At 41.8% G+C, this 23,268-nt stretch overlaps 1 protein-coding gene across 1 annotated transcript; it reads right to left on the reverse strand.

The window, feature by feature from the left end:
* Nucleotides 1-154: 154 nt before the first annotated feature.
* Nucleotides 155-22,806, reverse strand: sestd1 (SEC14 and spectrin domains 1). Its single transcript, XM_042426249.1, has 19 exons — nucleotides 22,541-22,806; nucleotides 19,233-19,302; nucleotides 18,991-19,099; nucleotides 17,214-17,304; nucleotides 16,982-17,095; nucleotides 12,991-13,104; nucleotides 12,780-12,874; nucleotides 12,607-12,662; nucleotides 12,060-12,134; nucleotides 10,749-10,906; nucleotides 7,812-7,934; nucleotides 7,167-7,361; nucleotides 5,986-6,100; nucleotides 5,644-5,809; nucleotides 3,975-4,056; nucleotides 3,761-3,883; nucleotides 3,170-3,361; nucleotides 2,831-2,934; nucleotides 155-2,565 (listed from the first exon to the last, which is right to left on the reverse strand). The coding sequence occupies exons 2-19, from the start codon at nucleotides 19,300-19,302 to the stop codon at nucleotides 2,286-2,288; spliced, it is 2,262 nt and encodes a 753-aa protein (XP_042282183.1). The 5' UTR covers nucleotides 22,541-22,806; the 3' UTR covers nucleotides 155-2,285.
* Between the last annotated feature and the right edge of the window lie 462 nt (nucleotides 22,807-23,268).

Here is a 23,268-nt window from a genome sequence, read left to right on the forward strand (position 1 = left end):
TAGTGCCAAATTCCTTCTTTTTACCATACTTCCACTGTTTTATAATTAGTCAGTTGTATGTTAGTTGCCGTCTGTGGATGTTTAATTTGTTGATATAACCATTTTTTTGTAATCCTAATTTAAAAATGAAGACATAAAAATCCCACTCTGACAGTAACTTCAAAAAGCTTCTTTATTTAGAGGATGATGTCATACTGATGTCATTGGACGGAGAGGACAGAAAGCAAGATGCAGCATTTAGCGATTACACGTACAGCAGCAGTTATTGGTTAAAATACCAACCATTTACAACAAGATTTGCTTGAAAACAGTAAAATAAATAGAAAAGGAATCTATCTTATTCTGATGTCACCATGACAGCAAATGACCACCAGTCCCAGTGCTCCCAGTCTGTACACCAGACTGGCAGCAGAGGTCAACTCAGTCCCTGTGGTCAGTCAGAACCAGAGCGAGTGGCACAGGTTTGATTCTCATCATGAAGGCAGAGGGTTTCTACAGAGCAGTAAAGCGGTTGGAGCATCTGGGCCCTTGAATCATGTACGTATCCCGGATATTATTGTTACAGCTAGGTCGACTACAAGTCCCACAGATCATTTCAACAAGAACCATCCAATCAGTGGGCTTTAAATTAACATCTATTTTTGCTAAGAAATCAATACATCCCTCCTTGGTGTTTGTTTCCACTTCTGCACTTCTTTAGTAAAATTTATAATTACTAAAAGAAAATGACTGGTTTTCAGCTGTTGATTGGTTGTTGAACATCAAGAAGGCGGGTCTTATGTTAGGTCATTGCACAACTTGCTGCTGTGAGTTTTTACAGTCTGGTAATTTGCCATCAGCACATTTAGACCCATGAAAAGACAGCTAACGCAGGGCTAACACAGTACTGTGTGTGCAGGAGCTGCCGGTTACTCTGCAGGTATTGAAATAACATGAAAGATAAGAAATGTATACTGCAAAATCAGTGCTAAGCTAGGCTCAGCACTCTGTGGAGTACAACTTTAACAGCATGATGGGTCCTTCCAAGCATAAATCATTAATAGCGAACACTATGATTTGTTGAAAATGTTTTTTAGGATACACAGTGTGATGTTCTCCAGTCAGTGGTGACCGGAGAAGTTGCAATATCTCCTAGCAATGCCAGCCTTCCAATGTCAGTCAGCCGTTGCCATGGAAAACAACCACTTCTATTCTTTTTTAGTAGAAAAATCTGCACAATATTTCCTTGCACACAAAGTGAGGATAATCTGCATTTCAGTTTAGAGGACGACTTAAACTTTTGGAGGAAATTAACTCATTACACCTGAAGACTAGCAAGAGGAAATCACAACAAACCTTACTTGAAGCTGATTGGATGTTGTTTTTTATTGTTTCCTAATGCGCTCTGGGACTTATATGTTGATGTCGCTATAGATACAATCATGTACCTTTGACTTTTTGTCAATGAAGCAGATTTTTTTCAGCTAGTTTGTAGAGATGATTCAACCAGGAGAGTTTCATGTCCATGCTAGAGTTGAAATGCTCCAGTCACCTGACACGGTATATGGGAGAAATGTTGATGCAGGAACAGGATCAGGTTGCTGCACACCTGATATACTGCAGCTGTGAGATCCTGTGTTGGCCACAAAGTTTATCTTCTGTTTGAAGAGGGAAATACCAGGAGGCGACGCAGCACAGTAAACAGGAAAGGAGAGAAGTTGGAGGAGGCACAGACAGAAACCTTAGTCACCATGTTAGCACCATGGAAGCTCTGCCCACTTCGGTGAACAAATGGCATGCTGGGAAGAGGGGTGTTAGGCGTATGTTAGGAGTATTCTTATCCAAAATGGGTTATTTTACCATCAGTCATTATCAGCAGAGCATTTAGAGACACAAGTATTAATAATTCCAGTACTTTACATTTGTGATTCAGCAGGTCACATTTGGAAGGAAATCTGCTGGATCGCTTCATGGCAGCAAAGGGCGCTGCTGTATGTCCAGAGCAAACACTGGTGGAGCTTTCAGAATTTCTGCTTTTAACGGAGTGAAAAAATGACTGAGTAATCACATCCAACATGTTTATCCTCTTGCAGGAAGGGTAAGCAATGAGGCTGATGGGAAATGTAGTCTTAATGTGGAGAAATGCCAGCAATAAGAATGATCTACTGTTGCGGTGAGACAGAGGCAACCAACAGCAGGCTTATCTGGCTTAAGAAAGCATCGGAGCTCTCGGTAGAAATTAATCAGCAGCCCTTTCGTTAACGAGCTTCAGTAAGGCTGCTTGGTTTAACGTCATCAGCGATCCATTAGCAGTCCTGTGTAGCCCTCTCTAACTCTTCATCCTGTTGCCCCTCCTCCTCTTCCTCCTCCTCCTCTTCCTCCTCATCTTGCTCCTCTTTCTCGCTCAGTTCCTCTCCGATCACGTCTAACCGCGCCTCCTGCCCGTTTAGCTTCTCCTCCACATCGTCATTATGAAGCCCCACCACCTGCAGCTGCAGCCGTCGCTCCTCCACCAGCAGGAGGCGCTCTCTGACACCCTCTGCTGCCGCCGCTGTTTCGCTGGGACTCCCAAAGTACTGCTCGCTCCTGAAATGATACCAATTCCAGTTAGGAGTTTGTACTATATGAACTCGGTCACATTATGGGAACTCAACTCCCATGTGGGTACAAAACACCGGTCCCCACAAGGTAAATTATTACATTTTTGGGTTAAGACTTGGTAAAGACTGGGGTTAGGCAGGTCGTGGTTACGGTTAAGGTAAATGTTCATGGAATTAATTTATATCAATGAAAAGTCCTCTGAAATGACAAAAACAGGCTTGTGTGTGTGTGTGTGTGTGTGTGTATGTACCCATCGGGGAAGATAACCGGCATGGTCAGTCTGTCCAGCAGAGTTTTTCCTGAAGAGTCGACTTCATCCAGAGACTCTGGCTCTACACATTCCTGATGTAACACCTGAAACACAGTGCACACACGTACTGAAGGCATATTTATGGTGTGGATTGTGTCTGTGTGCATAACAGACTCCAGTGTTTGCCATTATTTAATATGAGCTTTGGAATCTGTTTGCATCTTCATATGTCTGTCACAACCTAATATCAGCCTGCTGATAGTGTACATAGAAGAGGCTTTAGTCTCCTCATTCACACACTGCTGTAACACCTGACACATTAACACAGTGAGGTCTCACCTTCTCTGCAGCAGTGTGGAAGCTCAGGGCAAGCTCCAGTCTCTGCTGTCTCTCCTCAGCGCTGACGCTGAACTGTTTCCAGACTCGGTTGAGTCTGGGCAGAGTGTCTCCCGACGAGCGCGTCGTACAGCGCAGAGACTGACAGAGGACGACAGTCGCCTGCAGCAGCTGACGGCCGTAGTCATAGGTGCTCTGGGGGAGAGAGAGGAAGACAGAGATAAGTTAATGTCAGTCAGTCAGTTTGATATTTTTTGTTTTCAGAATTATTTATTTATTAAACATAACAACACATTTTTAAATTTAGATTTTTAAATATTTTACAACTATTTGATGGATTGCCATAAAAATTTGTAGACATTCATTCTTCTGCCCTATAAAGGAATAGAGCAGTAACTACGGAAACAGTGGAGTTGAGTAAAAAGAGTTTCAGACTGGCTGGTAAACTGTGAAACATACAGAAAAGTTGTAATGGATTCATTTTACGCTGACTGTTTTACCCCCAAAAACTCATTTTTCATGTTAATTGTGGATGTGAACAACTATATCTTAAAGATGGATCAAATAACAGCATGTAGTCTGGAAGTGTCTCACCTGAGCAACATCCACAAACTTCCTGTGTTTGTCCAACATGGTCCTGGTCTCCTGAGACTCATCACCCAGTCTGACGTGAGTCTTCAACAAGGCATCCAACAGCTCGCTCAGCCACTCCACTGCCTGAACACAGATACATACACAGATCATCATCTCATCAATACAGAATGTACATATGTGTGCATGCGTGTGTTGTTGAGTTTGTGTGTCTGACCTGTAAAGCGTCTTCCTCACATTTGAACAGTTGGACCATCTGTAGCATCTTCAGCCTCCTCACATCCACCATGTCCTCACACCTACAACGCACACACACACACACATTCCTACTTTTGAAGGCTTCATTCACATAAGATAACCAGTGAGTGCTGCTACTGTCCCCTACAGGCTGAAGTATTCATTACGACATGTACATGCTGTTTAAAGATTGCAGTAACATCCACAAACACACTGTGTTGGCCAATCAAATATTTGCAAGCACACCTTCCTAGTAGATTACTTTAGAACTAGAACAAGAATGTCTAATTTTTACCATGCAACAGAGATAAAATGATTGTTGCTGTGATACTTTCCCAGAGCTGGAAAGTCCTGTCTAAGTGTATTATTAACTGCTGTGCAGTGTTTTGGCATCTTATAAGCCTTCAATCTTATGGATCTGCTACTCAAACTTATATTTGAAGACTCAGCTATACTCCAAGCAACACGCCCCTTTTATTGTGCTGTTATTGGTCTGATGCCAGGTAAGACTCATGGGAGCTGTAGTTGTGCAATGTTAAATTAAAAATTATGTCCCAGTGAATGTGTCATGCTGGAAAATTTACTACAGATACACAGTTATTTAAAGTGCAACAGAAATTAAATTGCATTGTTTTTTGACGAGTAAATCATATAAGTGATTTATACTGTAAAATACAGTGTTATACAATACATACTGTAAATCACTTGTCCTGTGTTCCCTTTTGAAAATAAAATCTGAAACCAGAGGAGAGACATTTCTCTTGTAGTTATCCATCTATGTAGATGGAGTCCTTATTTTGATACAAATTAAATGTGATAAAAGTGATAATGTGGTGTTCTATCATAGACAGAGCAGACGGTCACACTGAGCCTGATTGCATCCTGCTACACAACACAAGAGCCACAGACTCTGAACAACAACCCACATTAGCTTTCCTGTCAAAGTCTCCGTCTTATCTAACTTACAGATATGAACACACACCTTGTCCTGCAACTTAGCTTGTTGAACAAGCCACCAAACAGACATTCACCGTGGGAAAAGTGCACTGCTAACGTCAGTTTGCTGGCTAGATAGCTAATTAGCTGCTCAGCTGTAGTACATTAAACATCATGTAAACCTACCTGCAAATGTCACTTGAGTCTTGTTAGATGCTGGTGTGGTTCTTACTCTTCAATACCACTGCTAACAACACACTGTCTGTCCATGACTTGTAGCTACAGCAGTTTGTTTACTTGGTCTCTCTTTTCCAATCACAGCCACCAGGAGGCTGACATAGGAAATAAGTATTTCTCATATTTTCCCAAAGATCTTTTTTTCTTTAATTATAAAAGGCCATTAACAATACATGCTGACAGCTCTGTATTTTTGACAGCTGAAAGGGATGATTAAATGTGATTCAAGTTGGACTTCAAAACTCAGTATCATGTTTCAGCTTTTCAGAAAGATTGATCACAGACACTCTGGCTCACAATGGCTGGAAAGCAGTCTGGACTCCAGCTGAACTCTGCTGTCTGAACTCAGTCCTCAGAAGTTTAGCTTGTTCTGACAGGTAAACATGTCTGATGTCTCTAGAACAAAGATTCTTTCAATCTGCATGAGAGTTTTACCTGGTTAATTACAGGAAAAGGAAAAGAAGAAGAAGAAATACCTCTGCTTGCGGAGCTGCATCTCCTCCATCACAGCCTGGATGTGCTGAACGTTGTCCTGTTGTTCACCCGCTGGACTCTCCGTTTCTTCCAGAGACCACGACGGCTGGCTGCACATCTGCTCCAGCAACAGTCCGCCCTTCTGACGCAGAGAAGTAAGACCTGCCTCTGTAGAGGATAGAGGGGAGTTAATGTCAGAGAACGTTTTCTACACCCATCAGTTAACTGCTCTGTCACAGGTGTTAAATATGTAGATGTACACAGTTAATTAACACCACAAAAATATATAAAAGTTTCATGATTTTAGAGGAAATTTCTCAAGATTCAACATTCAGAGGACGAACCGACAGTCTGCAGCTTCTCCTCCAGCAGTTTGAGGTTTTGTTGAATCGAAGCTCCGTCAGCTGGAGCCACATCAGCACAGAGCATGCCCAGTAGACTGTCCAACTGCTGGGACAACTGCAGAGACAGACACAGAGATAAATCACATACACTATCACACTTTTATTTTCTTGTACAATTTCAGCTGCATAAGTTAACCACTGGAGGAGCTGCTAAATTCCAAGAAATCGGATTGTTTATATTTTATCCACTTTTCATGAAACAAAGCAAGCAGTTTCCACCTGACTACAGTCTTTGTGCTAAGCTAAGCTAAGCTAAGCAGAGACAGAAGACAGAGATGCTACACCTGTCCTCTTCTCATCAGTCAGAACCTTTATGTCCCACATGAACACTGAACTGATAAAGATCATTGTGGTGCAGGTGTCATGTACAGACCCTCTATGTGTCCACAGCAGAGAGAAAAGGCTCTGCTCAGCTTCATCTTCTACAATTTTTCAACAGACTACTTCAACCTCCTTCTTTTTCCTCACAGATCAAAACCAACCTCATAAACAGTGTAGCTACTTTTATTGAGCTTTTTCATACATATAATAAAATGTTTTTCATCCATGCAAAGTTTTAAAATGACCTCCTGATAAAAAATTGCGGAAGTATCCAGTCAATTTCTGGTAAGGTTTGCTAACCAGGAAAGTCAAGTAAATTACTTGAACAGAACAGAAAAAACTTTTTATGTAGATCAGTCTGGCTGATACTGGATCCATTAATAAGGTCAGTATCTGAGCTGATGGATTTGGTGCATCCCAGTTCAGGCAGTCTAAAACAGGAATACATTCTGCAGGGAAAAAATCCATTAAAATCTAGAATCCAAGCATGACAAAGTATTTCATTTTTGGCCATGTCGCCCAGCCCTTCTGTCACAATAGTATTATACTCTGTGCTGTGACTGATAAGCTTTCAAAACTAATGGATGTTTTACTCAAACTGGACTTCCTTGATTGTATCTCATCATCATACTGCTCTCTGAAAAAGCACACCAACACAGCCCCCTGTGGTTTTTTAACACAATGCTGTTTTCAGTCTGAAAACCCAGTACCTGTACAAACAACAGCTGATACAGTGTGTGTGTGTGTGTGTGTGTGTGTGTGTGTGTGTGTGTGTGTGTGTGTGTGTGTGTGCGCGCTACCTCTTGTGTGGTGCTGTGGAAGCACTGCGCCGCCTGCAGGACGTTCTGTCGGCTCTCCAGCTGAGCCGCCTGTTGATAGCAGACATCACTCAGCTGCTGCTGCAGCGCCTTCAGCTCCACCACTTCCTCCTCTTCCCCAGCACTGAGCAAGGCAGCGATCTGCTGGTTCAACTCCACATACACCGCAAACCACTCCTGTACACACACACACACACACACACACACACACACACACACAAAGACAGAATCAGCCCAATGCTCAAATTTACCTTAAGTGTGACTAAAATGGCTTCACTCCACATAGTGCATTGACTCAAAATTTAGCCAACTAACATACATGAGAACACCTCCAGACCTTTTTGAGTCACTGAACAAATCAACAGATTGTGTGACGAGTCTCAGCAATTGAAGTGATCACAACGTGAGAGTTATGTGACCCCGTTTTCAGGCTTAAATGCATTAAGAGTGAATTTGTTTCTGCACTCTTGTGACGTTTTCATGGTCAAACTTCAGACGGCAGAGTGGAAACATCAAGGGACAAAATCCTCTCAGATCTAACTTTAACCTCTAATCTGATTCATCAGTTTGTCCTTATCACATGATAATGTGTGTGTGTGTGTGTGTGTTTTCAGCGTGTTGCATTACACTGTGCTGGCTCTCGATCTCCTCGTGTTTCTGCTGCAGGGCCTGAGCCGCTCGCATAGAGTCTCCGATTGCCTGATGAGTCTTCAACAGCTCTGAACCTGGACCCTGCAGCCAGGTGACCACCTGAGAGAAAGACAGGAAGAAAACACTGTACACTTACAAACTGTAACCAAATACAGACTTAGCGATCTCCTGTAGAGTTGCTAGGTGGCAGGAGCTATTTCAGGCACCCCTGGTTCCATGAAGTGCCATAAATCTTCTCATAGGACAATGTTAGGTGAAGGACGCTGCCAACACAATACGATCTCTAACTTAAATCCATTTATTTCTGGATCAATTTTGAATGAGTTCAGCAACTGGATGTTTTTTCCCACAACTGAAACATTTTTTGTATCCGTTACAGCTCTGATTCACGCCTCTGACTGGCTTCTTCTCCCTCATGACCACAGCCAAGGCTCATGGGTATTGTAGTAGTTAGAGCGATCTGTCTCCATGTTTGTAGTGTTTGGACACAATCTCATTTAAGTGAATGGGAAGGTGTGTCCATACTTTTCAATGGCACTGTATATATAAATGACCCCAAATCAATCTGACACACTGCTAACCTGGGACAGGTAGTATTGTGGAAGTACTTTGGACATTGTGTTAAAAGGGCTTTATCTCCCACACAGTTCTTTCTATACTGACGTAAACCTCTTCATATTAAAGCTGAGACTTGGCACTTTAATGTTGTATCTGTTATTTTATTTCAAATTGAATGTGCTGAAGCACAGAGCCTGAAGAACAAACAATGTGTAACTGTCCAAATACTGTCTGGACTGTATTTCATGAAAGTTCACACAGTTTGGAGGGAATTCCAGACCTTGTCCATTAACTCTACCAATTAAGTAATGTTTTGAGGTTTTGCTGCTTTTAGCTTGGCAGCGAGTTCTGGTTACTAAAATATCTTACATCTGAGAATGCCATCCTTTAATGTGGAAGAGTGTGGTGGTTGCCAGCATCAAATTATCATCTTGGCTGCAGTGAGACCAGCTACTAGAGGACGTCAGCAGTTTATTTTCAACTCCGATGCTGAAGTTTCACTGATAAGTAGCACTGCAGTGAAAAAAAACACGCTTTCCTAGAAATATTCTAGCTTAAGGCCTAAACCATGTGAATGAATGTGCCAGCAGCACTGTCTGCACAGGATCAGCTGCACATTTCATTTGGTTAAACCTTCAGGGAGAAAAATAACACCTATCAATACGTTTTGTTTCATCGCTACTTTTATTTGATGTAATGACTATATATTGTTTACATTGTACTCTGTTTATGTATATGCTTTAGCAACATGTATTTTGGTAAAACATCAAGCCAGTAAAGCTTCATTGAAGTGAACTGTACTGAGGTTGAGGTGTCCTTCAGAGACTCGAAGCTGCAGTGCAGCAGAGCGACCAGCAGGGGGCTCTCAGGCTCTCTGTGATGAGTTCACACGATATCACAAAATCATATATGATGATGATCACTGTCCATAAATCTTTTCTTATACGAATAATTTATATTAAAGTCACTATTGCTCTTTTCATCCATCACGTTTTCCTTTAGTTGCTTTGGCAACATAAATATATTCACGTTACAGTACAGCCAACAGCTGAAGCATAAGAGAGGTAGAATATAAACAGCTGATCGAAGTATAACTGAAATTATTCAGGGGCACTGCAGCACTTTAGCACTGCACTAAATCAAAGACAAAGAAACAGCTTTCAATAGAGGCAGAGATCTTTTTTTGACTTTTAGTCTGTAATATGACTCAAGCTGTCAACACACTGGATCCTACACTTCCCATAGTGCAAGTTTACTCATTTTATTTCATGATTGAACATATTAAATATAATATATTAATATAAGCAAAAATATTTCCATAATTTTCAGAATGCACATTACATCTATTTGTGGAAACTCTGCGGGGTTTTAGGTTTGGTTTTATATTGTTCTATTACACAATGAATCACATACAGTGTTTTCTTGAGCTGAAGTCAACATGATCATCATATTACTTACAGTACAGAAACATCTGCAACTGTCTATGCAGATGTGTGTCAGTATTATGATCATTGTATTTATCAGGTCAGTGATGTCTAGAGCTAACACACACGCACACACACACACACACTCACACTCATTCACACTCACACACGTTTGCTTAGGTCACTTTGGGGGACATTACATAGACTTACATTCATTTCCTGGAGACTTTCACTATCCTTAACCTAACCCTAAACTTGAACACTGACCCAAAAATCAGCTTTTTCCCAACTGGGGACAAAAGTGTCCCCAGTTGGACAAGCCACCTCCAATTAACTGGTCTTTAGTCTGAAATTTGTCCCCGGACATAGCCTATGACAAACACAAACACGCACGCACACACACACACACACACAAACACACACACACAACGCCACAATCCAGAACTAGGCCAACCCCCCCCCCCCCCACCTCAAATCCTCCAGGCTACCGACCGATATGTTGAGGTTACCATGGCAACCCCAGGCTCATCTCCAAGACAGTAGCATTACCCATCAGCCCCTGCGGCTGCAGGAACCCCGGTAATCACAGAGTATTCTTCTACTGAAGTGCTGCAGAGCGAAGCAGTGAAGCTATGCCTGCTCACTGACACGCTTTCTGAGGGTCCAGGTCAAAGGCTCACTGATAAAAGAATCAGGGCGAGGGACTTTTAAAGACTGAAGAGGCTGATACTGCAGTAGAACACTGTGTGCAGAGAGTTGTGAGCGTATAGAGGACATTTTTACACAATACAATGCCTGTGCCACATTTCATGGCCATCTGTCCAATAGCACCTTTGTTGCACGTCTTACGCCTTCTCTCTACCCATTACTCATGTCTCTCTGCACTTTCAACTAAATGTCAAAAAACCAAAATGAGATTTTCATCCTGTACCTGCATGACCTTGGCATGGATCTCGTCTAGCTGGGTGCGTTTGTTTCGCTGTCTGCAGAGCTCCTGGTATTTTGTGTACTGCTCCCTGAGCGAGTCCAGCAGCTTCATCACCTGAGGCTGAGCAAGCAGCTCCTCCTCCATGGGACACCAGGCCGGAACTGGAGGTCAGAGGTCAGAAAGAGGTCAGACAGAGAACCTATGGGGTTATATTCCAGGACGTCTCCTTGTCTCTGGTCTAATCGTATAAAAACGTATCTGCATGTTTTTACTCTGTAAGGCCAGTGGTTGCTGGTGAGGTACTTTAAAGTGTTTAATTCTCAGTGGTCTTCATAGCTGAGTATTTTAAGGACAATCCACATCTCTAGTGATCTGCAACAATTTAGATCATGAGCTGAACATGTTGTGGGTATTAATCTGCTGCTATAATAGCCTCCATTCTTCTGGTTTCAGGCTTTTCACCAGATGTTGGAACCTGGCTGCAGGGATTTGCTCCCATTCAACCACAAGAGCATCAGTCAGGTCCAACACTGATGTTGCTGGGTGATGAGGTCTGGCTCACAGTCAATGTTCCAGTTTATCGTTAAGGTGTTGGGTGTGGTTGAGGTCAGGGCTCTGTGCAGGCCAGTCAAATTCTTCCACAACATCTTGAGTTGAAATGTTAAGATCAGACTCTTATTTTATTCAAATAACCCCAGTTTGTTGTTCAGCTTATACAGGTTTATATTTTCAAACTTTGAGTTAACATTAGAAGAGAAAAGTCTTATAGGATGAGGACTGATGTAATCCTATCTTGGGAAACAATTTAGGCCAAATCTAATACAGAGCAGCAGGACAGAGTCGCTAACGTTAGCCTACACTCTGATATAGAAGCATCCAGCACCAGCTGCCACATTGTGGGAGAATCTTCCACAGTGGATGTCCTGGACTATTTTTGTCTAGTAAATTTCTGATGTTTTTCAGCCGGGTGGAGGACAGCTGCTTCTGAGGACAAACATCATAACAGAGGTCTGAGTCGCTGTGGATTGAATTAATTCACACTATGTTCCGTTGACATCTCACTTCTGGTGTTAAATCTTTACACAGTACCTACAACTCTAGCAGGCCACGCTGTACTCTCACTCACTACGTCATACCGTAGTACTCTGGAACAGCTGAATGGAGCATTCAAGTGTCTCTCTCCAACACCAAGAGCTCAGAGGAAAACCATGCACAAAACACTACAGATGACATTTGTTTATCCATTCATCCATCCATCCATCAGAGCTGGACCAATGACAGTGAAATCTGGAAGACTGACAGCTACTTCCTCACCTCCCTGTCCTCCTCCTACTCCTCCCTCGGAGCCGTTGAAACGACGCTGCTGCAACTCCGACAACAACTCATGACCTGCAGACAGACAGAGAGACAGAGAGAGAGGAGAGAGAGAGAGGGTTGGTTTCAGATTTTTAAAAGTCTGTTATAAAAGCATCTGAAAGAATAATGCATCAGTGTTTGTGTACATGCTGTGACATTATGAAGGGAGCTGGCAGAGGGAGGAGGGTGGTACCATAAACAAAGGCTCCTTTCACCTCTGCCCAACACACAGACACAGGCTGCTCAGTACAGTGAACACAGCCAGCCAGCCATCCATCCATCCCTCCATCTCTCCATCCCTCCATCCATCCTTGTCTCTATTTAGCTGCAGGTCTTAGTGGCAGCAGAAGACCTCCTTCAGGTCCTCCTGGTGGATCCTGAGTTGTTTCCAGTCTGGTGTCAGTTGGTTGATCTCAGATATCATGTAGACCAACGTGTAAATTTGACACCACATTTATGTAACGAGGCACATGTGTGGGCCTAAATCAGAGAGGATGGTATTTACCAGTCTGAAGGACAGTCTCAGGGTCAAAAGACGGCAGGAGGGCACAGTCTGCTGATCTGCAGGGGACAGACAAACACACAGCTCTGGATCACATCTGTCTACTGTTAGTACACTCTAAACTGTGTGTGTGTGTGTGTGTGTGGTTGTGTGTGTGTGCGCGTGTGCGTGCATACTTGTCCTTGTCCACCGAGCTGCTCTTGTCGCTGTCATTGATGATCGACAGCTCGTCCAGCAGCGACGTAGACTCCTTGGTGAACTTCTCAAAAACCTGCGATAATTGTCAAAAAAAAGAGTTCAGACCTGGTGCAAGGTTACCATGGCGATGAGCATTTGAAGTCATAAAAATATAAAATACATTCATGTATTTATGAATTAAATAGCGACCAGTCTTTTGTTGAGCCAGTCGTTGTGGTCGTAGTCCAGACTTCCTCCAAAATCGTCCGTCAGCTGACACGGTTCGATGTAACGAGTCAGCTTATTGGCCGAAACCAGGATCACCTGACAGGAAGCACAGACACCAGCACACAGAGAGCAAATTAATCAGATAATAAGCACAGAGTTTAATTTTGTAGTTTGGCTGACACATGGAATTGCAGGCAACAGTTTTCATATCAGCCATATCAATCACAGACTGAACTCTCTCCTCTTATACTTTATTCAGACATTCTGTTTACCAGCTCATTGAAAACAGAGTAACAGTCTAGACTTAAGTGTGAAACCTCCACCCACACTACCTGTACAAGAGGAAAAGCTTCATGACATGATGGATTCAACATGAATACAATCAAAAACACATACTGTACATTATAAAAAGGTACAACATGTATTACATTAGCTGAGCTGTGAAATAAAGAAGATTTCTGGTGAGTTTGAAACACAATGAATAACAAAGTTAAAATCAATCTAGATACATGCATTTGCCAGTTGACATGTTTCATTTTTAGGTTGAACCCTGAGTTCTCTATTTTAGAAAAACACAGCAATTAAACATGTATGTGACTAATAATATAAAGATTCAACTCATTTAAAGTCCAACTCCACTCAAAAATGTGTTTTTCTTCTTCTTCCTCTGATTTTGCGCTGTGCAGAATGACGTATGTGCAACGTTTGTTTTCACATTCATCTGCTGAAGGAGAAAGTTTCTTTGTTCTCATCTAAATCTTGACTTTAAGGCGTGTATGTACAAGCATTTTGCAACATCACAACTAGTTTGGAGCCAACTGTGGTCCAGTATGCAACTCATACAAGCATGATGTGGAAACTTGAAGCCTCCAGTGGACATAAATACACAAAGAATGGACTCTGAGTTGAGTAAGACAACTTTTGTCCAGCAGTTAAACTTTGGAAATGAAAAATGTTTGCATATTCACAGATTCTGGAGTTTTTTGATGTATTTTGCTGTATCATATTTGTATGTATTAAAATATGTCTGTAGGGGATTTTAAAATGTTAACGAATAATATCCTAATTAGCATACACTGATGTTTTCAACATAACTATCTTATATAAGCTTTCTTCTTGACCGATGGGTAGTGTTAACCATGACGAGGTGAGCATCAAGCTATGGTGACTGGTGTGATGTGGCATGGCTGCATCGCCCCAGTGGCCTGCTATTGGCTGATTCAGTGCCTGAGGGCGGGTATTTTGGGTACAAAATTGTAGTCCTTTTGCAACAGTGAGGAGCCACTTCAGTCAACGCTGAAGAACCACACCTAGAGTTACTTTTAGCTTCTTTATACAAAGCCTCTCCCACTTATTACAAAAAAGTTGACTCATAAGTCAAGTCAAGTTTAGAACCATTCTCAATCATTTCTTCAATGTTTTATACCTACAGGCCCTGTTCACAGATAATAAATCTAACATTCTTCCTGTTTAGAAACACAACAGACTTTTTTGATCACAAGACAAACTTCTCCTTCATCCTCCCAGAGCACTTTCTAAATGTGGAAATAGAGCGTTCAGTGTTTATGAACTATCTGCAAGCTGATCTGAAGCTTCACACTTCTTCTATGAAGTGTAGCTTTTACATGAAAATCAGCAGCGTTATCTGTGTCTGTGCATATGTTTCATCCTTTAACATTGTTAAATGACTCCATAAAGCACTATAGAACTGCATTGATGTATGAAAAATTACTTTCTACTACAAATAAACTAGACAGTCTGACAGACAAATGGTGGTGAGTCTGTCCTCCAGTTGTCACGGCAGCAGATGCTGTCAGAGATACTGGACTCAGTTCAGTGTGTGTGTGTGTGTGTGTTTATTTAAATGTTAGGTCACACTTCTGAGCAGCTGTATGACACACACCCCGCTGTGACATCCACACACACACGCACATACTCCATAGTTTAGATGAGTCACATTTCAACACCCTCACTGGAATTGCCCCTCCAGCAGCTGTGTGTGTGTGTGTGTGTTCAAAGTGTGCTAGTATTAAAACTAAGTGAAGATGAGCAATCTAACAGACTGTAAACAGCAGCTACATCCAAGTACATCATTATTATTATTATTAAAGCACCAAAGATGTCTTCTTTCATAGGTATTTGGTACTTGAACAGTCATAAAAAATACATGTTTCAATACTCACAACTTACACAAAAGCAAACATGTGACTGTGAACAGGAGAATGTGAATTTGTGTCATTAAAACTGTGGCCATTCATTTACCAACTCTTAAATCTCAGATATCGGAGCATCCTTGAACACACCGACAGGTAGACTTTTCCTCTCAGCACACAATGATGATGTCATTTTGACCCCCCAAAAAAATAAAGTAATCTAATATTGACTGTGATTGATTATCTTAATGCGGCATATTCCAAGTCGCTAAAGATCCTCCAGCATGCTCCGGTTACCCCGGCAACAACCGTGGAGCCAACATGGCTGCAGAAATCTGGGTCACAGTGACTACTGATCTCTGTCAGTAAAACCATCTGTTGTAATAGAGGAGGAGGAGGAGGAGGAGGAGGAGGAGGAGGAGAGGATGCTGGCCGAAAATCACACACACTCTCACTCACACACACACACACACACACACACACACACACACACCATTGATCCCGGCTCAGGTTTCCAGCAGCACTCGGGACGGTTAATGATGCTCAAGGTTATTATAACAGGCTCAGTTTCTGTTTGATATCAGGTAACACGATGGAGGTGTGTGTGTGTGTGTGTGTGTGTTATGAGTGTGTGTGGTTATTTGAAAGTTAGAGTAAAATTGAATTAAAATTAAAAACTGGTCTCGCCCCGCTGTATGACGGCAGGCTTTTCACTCCGCCTTCGAGTACGGCCGTTCAGAACAGTTATAAACACTTTCAGATGTGGTCAGACAACACGTTATACAAAGCACCTCATTTCAACCATACTGAGCCCTTTAGTATTTAGGCAGAGGAGTCAGTGGTTAGAAACAAGATTTCAGGGACTGGCAGAAATGGGAATACAATAAATAAAACGTTATTAACAAAGCTGACAAAGCTGAAACTAGTCAAAGTAACAGAAAAGACTGTGGAGCAAACTGAAAAACTAACAAGTGTTTTGATGTGCTGGACACCATTTTAGGCAAACGACCAGCCTGTGCTTGGATTCAGCACTGAAGAAAGTTATGCAAAATATTTACTTCTGATAAAATAGGCTTAATAACTTGGATTTGTTTATTATAATCTGCTAAATTAGACGGGCAGAGGTTGGATTTTGTCCGTCTATGATGTGAAGGTCCTCAGTTGAGGATTAAATGTAAATATAATATTAGCAGTATTTAGCAGTTCATGTAAAGAGGAAATCTCCCTCAGCATTCTGACCAGATCTGTATAGAGTAAAGCAGCAGACCTGCACATATCAGAACCATTAAGAACCATTCAGAAAATAACTTTGAAATGAGTTAGAGGGTCAGGAATTTCAATTTATCTCCATGGAAACACTGGAGGTCTTAAGTCCTGTCTCACAGCACATTTTTATCCCCTTTGTGGCCCAGCGTGAGGGGATAAAAGAGCTCAGTCTGCAAGTCCAGAGAGTGGAGATTTGGCTTCAGTCAATCTTTACCATCTTAGTTTATTATGTTTAGCATGTTAGCATGTTAACATTCACTAATTAGCACTAAACACAAAGTACAACTGAGGCTGGTGGGAATGTGATTAGTTTTGTAGTATTGGACAAATTAAAATTGGACCAAGTCAGGTACAAATTTTCAAAATCCACAAAGACTTCTGGTTCCAAAATGATTTCAGTTATCTGTCAGCGCTGGATTCCTGCATAGTCAGTGAGTGGAAAGTGAGCGTAAAGTTGCTAATTCCAGCGTGAAAAAGAGAGCTGTGTTTAAAAAGACACCTGAGGCTAGTTAGTGCTGAAGCAGTTCACCGAGCAGCGGTGCGAGCAGACTCACCTCAAAGCCCAGGCGGTCTTTCTCCTTCCAGAAGCAAAAATGTGTGACTTTTTTATCCCAGAATTCATCTGGTTTCACCACGCAGACCAGCGACACCTCAGCTGGGATCACATTCTGAAACAGCATCATCATCATCAACTTTTAAATATCCTGACAGAGTAACACAGTAGCATTTCTGTCATTATTGGGACCCATATTTCTCTCTACTGGTAACTGTTTAATGTGTTTGTACCTGCAACATGAGCACCACAGTCTTCACAATGTTCCACTGAGACTTCCGTCCATCCACGATGACGGTGAAACCCCGAGCCTTACACTTCTCACTGAGAGAGAGAGAGAGAGGTAGAGGGAGGAAGTATTTTGTTGAACAAGGATATTCAAACAATGAACACACACTATTCAACACTACACAATATACTTGCCTTAATCAAAAAAAATCATTTGTTATACAGTATTTCTTCTTATTAAGATAAGTGTGCAGACTGTCAGTGTGATGCATTCACATCCCATTACTGAAAATGGACAAATTAGCTGCCAAATCAGAAGCTTCTGGATAACAACGCTGTCTTACAGCCAGCTTGAGTGCTGAATGTTGGAGCTTCTGAACATTCAGAGACTTAGAATCATAATGACGTCTACTTACATGGATTTAAATGATAATTCCACTTAGTTACAACTTGGCTCTTATTTTCGTGGTTTTGGATATCAGTTATGATAACATTGCACTCGCCAAGTTGCTGCTGTGTGCTCAAATCTCAGCGATAAGTTTCGCAAGAACAATGTTACCATAGCCAATATAATGATGACCAATATAATGACAAGGAAATACCATAATGATCCAAATATAAGACAACATTTTTCTAAAAATTACATTTGAAAAAGTTGGGGTCGTCTTATGTTTGAGGACTACAGATTCATATTCACAAAATCAGATATTCCTTTTGAATGGAGAGCGTGACACCGGCTCCTACAAAGAGTTGCATTATGGGTTGTTTGTAGCAGGGCTTGAGACTAACAGCATCCTAACGTCCATGCAGTCAGCATGCTCCAATCTCTCCAGACCGCGTGGGTTATCAGGAGCAGAAACGGACCGCAGCAGGCAGCAGACATGGTAGGCTACATGAATATGAAACTGTGCTGCAAGGGCACAGATCACCATGGAAACGTTTACAATTAGTGAGGCAGCATCTCTAATCTTTAAAGTAAATCATTGAAGAAAACACTCATACATCAACAGGAGCAGATTTAGTGATTTGGGAAAACTCAGGAAAACTTGATTTTGGGACAGTTTACGTTGACTTTGGGACGGTTCCAGGTCGGTGGTGAAAAAAGTTAGTCTGGAGCCCTGGTTTGTAGTCTCAGTGTTACTAGGCCAGTGAGTATCTTAAAGTCCATTTATAGTGTGTTTTTTAGACTTAATTGCCCCCCTTTAATTGGATCCTGTAAAGTGTTTTGGAGGGAAAAAGTTCCTGATGAGTGATAACGAGTAAAAAGCTTCTCCTGAAGTCTTCACTGCAGAAACAGAGCGGAGACTGACTCATCTGTAAAGCAGCTGAGAATCACTGCTGTCACAGATGATGAAGAGCTGAAAATTTTTATGGACTGAAAATTGCAAACTGTCAAAGAAAATGATCCTGACTGTAAATGTGAGATTGATGTTTAGCTTTAATGGAAGTAAGTATTTCATGTTTCACTCTGTTAGTGTGTTTGGGAAACTTTCCTAGCAGGACTACTCTGATACTCTGAAAGTGTGTCTTAATCTTCAAAGAGTCTTTTTCCAAAAGCAGCTGTTGGCAGAAATTGGGGGGGCGGGGGGGCCTCTTCAGTGACACAACTCCAAACACGTCCAAGTATTACAAATGAGATGAAATAGTCTTATGTAAACATAAATGCACACAGGCACATACGGACTGTTGCTTCTGCTGCCAGCACTCCGTCTACGTGTGTGTGTGTGTGTGTGTGTGTGTGTGTGTGTGTGTGTGTGTGTGTGTGTGTGTGTGTGTCTGTACCTAGGGATACTGAGCAGATAGTCCAGTGTGACACTGAGCTCCTCCATGCTGGTCTGATCCGAACTAAGTGGGATGGTCAGGATCAGACCACTGCGCCTGTCTTTGCCCCCTAAAATGAAACAGATAGAGAGAAATCTGATTACAGACCAAACTGCATGTTAACTGTCATTATACAGTCCTCACACTACGGTAACACATGTAGACATGGTATCTCATATTTTGTGTGTGTGTGTGTATTTTACCTGACAAAAAGGCCAGTTTCTTCTTGAGAATGGAGAGGATGGTGGTCGCTTCCATGTTAACGTTGGACATCTGTAGACACACATACCCACAACACTTAGTGAAGGCATGTCTGTTGTATGGACGAGTATCTGAACCCTGAAGACCAGATGGTGGCCACTTGCTCACAGACTCTCAGTCCACACTATTCCACAGTCTCACACACCAATGCACAGTCTCACACACCAGTGCACAGTCTCAGACACTAGCCCACAGCCTCAGACACCGGTCCCCAATCTCACACACTGGTCCACAGTCTCACACACTGGTCCACAGTCTCACACACTGGTCCACAGTCTCAGACACCAGTCCACAGTCTCACACACCAGTGCACAGTCTCAGACACCAGTCCCCAGTCTCACACACCAGTGCACAGTCTCAGACACCAGTCCCCAGTCTCAGACACCGGTCCCCAATCTCACACACTGGTCCACAGTCTCACACACTAGCCCACAGCCTCAGACACCAGTCCACAGTCTCACACACCAGTGCACAGTCTCAGACACCAGTCCCCTGTCTCAGATAGTAGCCCACAGTCTCACACACTGGTCCACAGTCTCAGACACTAGTCCCCAGTCTCAGACACTAGTCCCCAGTCTCAGACACTAGTCCCCAGTCTCAGATAGTAGCCCACAGTCTCAGATACCGGTCCACAGTCTCACACGCTAGTGCACAGTCTCAGATACCGGTCCACAGTCTCAGATACCGGTCCACAGTCTCAGATACCGGTCCACAGTCTCAGACGCTAGTCCACAGTCTCAGATACCAGTCCACAGTCTCAGACAGTAGCCCACAGTCTCACACACTAGTGCACAGTCTCAGACACCGGTCCACAGTCTCAGACACCGGTCCACAGTCTCAGACACTAGTGCACAGTCTCAGACACTAGTGCACAGCTTCAGACACTAGTCCACAGCAATGGACATGCAAAACTCTGTATGAACTGATGTTACTGTATGGATCATCATATCATATCAACTCCAAAGCATGACAGTCATATTACAAGTGTTAAAGTCAACTATTAAACAGTGCATGCAGCAGCACAGACACCAGCATCCCCCACTGAAGTATTACAGGAATATTACAGAGACAGCACAGTGATTTTCCAAAAGGATTTACTCTCAGCTGGCATTTCTCCAAGCAGATTCAGATTCTTGGCTTCACATTCAGCTCAGTCAGTGATTTACTATCCCTTTATCAGTGTGAGTGTGTTTGTGCAGTTAAAGCAATCAGTCAGTAAATCATTCAGTCAGTCTACATTTCTATCGATTATCTATTATAGATCAACTCATCAATAATGAAGATAACTGTTAGATGCAGCACTAGTTTGGACTGCTGGTGGAAATCATTACAGATATTAGAACAGCTCCTTCTCTGGTAACCTTTGAGGCCACACAACAAACGTCACCTGCTTTCTCTCTCTACATTGTATATTATCTTACCACAACCATCTGGTTGCTTCAACATCTGTGTTTGCTGTGACCATTTCTCTCCGCACTTCGCTGGTTTAAATGACCATTGTTTCTTTCTTTTATCATTGAACAATTGATACTGTTTCATATTGTATGCTCTCATGCCTGTACATTAAAAATTAAACTGGGGCCAGGTGATGATTAGCTTAGCATAAAGAGTGGAAACAGGGAGTTTTCCTGGCTCTGTCCAGAGGTAAAAGAATCCACCTACCAGCACGTCTCTAGCTTGTTTCATTCATACAAAAAAAACAGGTTGTAGTTTTTCTGGGGGAGGATTGTTTCTTGACTTACTACAACCACAACTTATTGTTTTGACTCTTCAGTTTTTGTAGGGATTAAACAAACAAGATATAACATGTTAATTAGTGAGCTTTAGAAGGTGTTCATAGGTGGATTTTGTTATCTAAGAACAGAGCCAAGCAAGCTGTTTTCCCCTGTTTCCTGTCTTTAATCTAACTTAAACTAAACTAAACTAACCATCACCTGACTGTAAAATCAAGATAGACATGCTTTTGCTATGAATCTTCTCTTAAAACTCTCAGCAATAAAGCAAAAAAAATACAAATAATAATTCATTTCTTGCTGAGAGTTTGATGAGAAGATCAATATAATCTTCTTTAATAATCTTTCAGCTCTACTACATGTTTGTACATCTGTTGTTTTCATCGTCTTCTGTAAAATGTGTATTTATTTATTTATTTATTTATTTACTCTAAGTAGTAATATAGTGATGCATCTTTCTGTTCACTTCACTCATTGCTTGTAATTTGGAACTCCACACTTTCATACATGCATTGCACTGTCATTTGTATTTTGCACCTGTCTAGGGCTGCAACTAAAGATTATCGTCATTATCAATGAATCAGTTGATTATTTTCTCGATTAATTGATTAGTCCGTAAAATGTCAGAAAAACGTTAAAAATGTTGCTGTTTTCCAAAGCCCATGACAATGTCTTCAAATGTGTTGTTTGGTCCACAACAGTCGGCAACCCAGTTAACCAACACACAGGACTAAAGAAACCAGAAAATATTCATATTGAGAAGCTGGAACCAGAGAATTTGGATGTTTTTCTTAAAAAAATGACTCAAAATGATGAATCAATTATCAAAATAGTTGGCAATTAATTAAATAGTTGGCAACTAATCAATTAATCAAATAATCATTGCAGCTCTACACCTCTCTGAATGACATTTTCTACTTTCTGTACATACAGAATATTTAAACTATGTGTATACTGGATTTATTCCACTATCAAATGTCCCTCAGGTTGAAAGAAGTTCTGGATCATGTTGACACACTTTTCTTTAATAATGTGAAGACTGAATGTCTGCAGCCTTCATGCTTTATCATTTCTCATCACTCTTCACACATTTGTTGTTTAAATGTTTACTTTTATACTGTTACTAAACATTTTAGTGTCAGTCTCTGCTCAACTTAGTTCCATATTTATCATTATATTGTTGTGGGATACAAATGTGGTTATTATTGTTATTTCTGATGATTAATGAAACTGATGATTGCAGCACCAGTCAGTCAGTCCAGCTGCAGAGCTTCATCTTCATCCTGCTCCTCCTCAGCCTGCCTGCCTGCGGCCTGCCTACAGCTGCAGGACAGCCCGGACAGGCTCGGTTTGGCTCGGCTTGGTTCGGCTCGGCCCACAGACACAATGACCTACATTCACGGCAGCAGGCTACGGTTGCTGCGGCTCTAACCTTCCTCACCTCAGGATCGAGAAGCTCAGCATCGATAACTCCAGGATCAATCGGCAATAAGTATTGATGAGGCTGGTTTCCTTACCTTTCAGTCAAATCTGTGGCATTCTACTCTCCCGATTTTTTCTCTCAGTCCTCCTCCTCTTCTCCTCTGTCTCTCCTTCTCTGCAGATCTTCCTCTCTCCCTCCTCCTCCTCGTCCTCGTCCTCCTCCTTCTCCTCTCAGGCTGCTTTACCTGAAGATATTTAACCCTTTTTCCATTAAAAGCACATGAGATCTCAGTTTATTCTCCGCTCGCTTTGAACGACAGTGGAAACACACAACGCAGGCGGTGCTGCTCGCTGCCCTGCGCAGCCGCAGTGAAGCGCAATTAAAGAATGCGACTTCCGTTATAGAGACGTTCCAAATAAAAGCCCGAATGACCACACTTCTCAACCTTTTCTGACCAAATTCCAGATGTCTATTATACAGCTGTGTATGAAGTATTCAGATCCTTTAAAGTATTTAAAGTACTTTAAAGTACCATTACAGCAATGTAAAAATACTCCATTACAAGTAAAGGTCCTGCATGGAAAATCCTACTACAGTAAGAGTACATAAGTATTATGAGCTTGATGTAGTTAAAGTATTGCAGTAAAAGTACATAAGTATTATGAGCTTGATGTAGTTAAAGTATTACAGTAAAAGTACATAAGTATTATGAGCTTGATGTAGTTAAAGTATTGCAGTAAAAGTACATAAGTATTATGAGCTTGATGTAGTTAAAGTATTGCAGTAAAAGTACATAAGTATTATGAGCTTGATGTAGTTAAA

Source organism: Thunnus maccoyii, chromosome 11, assembly GCF_910596095.1.
Source record: "Thunnus maccoyii chromosome 11, fThuMac1.1, whole genome shotgun sequence".
NCBI classification, from domain to species: domain Eukaryota; kingdom Metazoa; phylum Chordata; class Actinopteri; order Scombriformes; family Scombridae; genus Thunnus; species Thunnus maccoyii.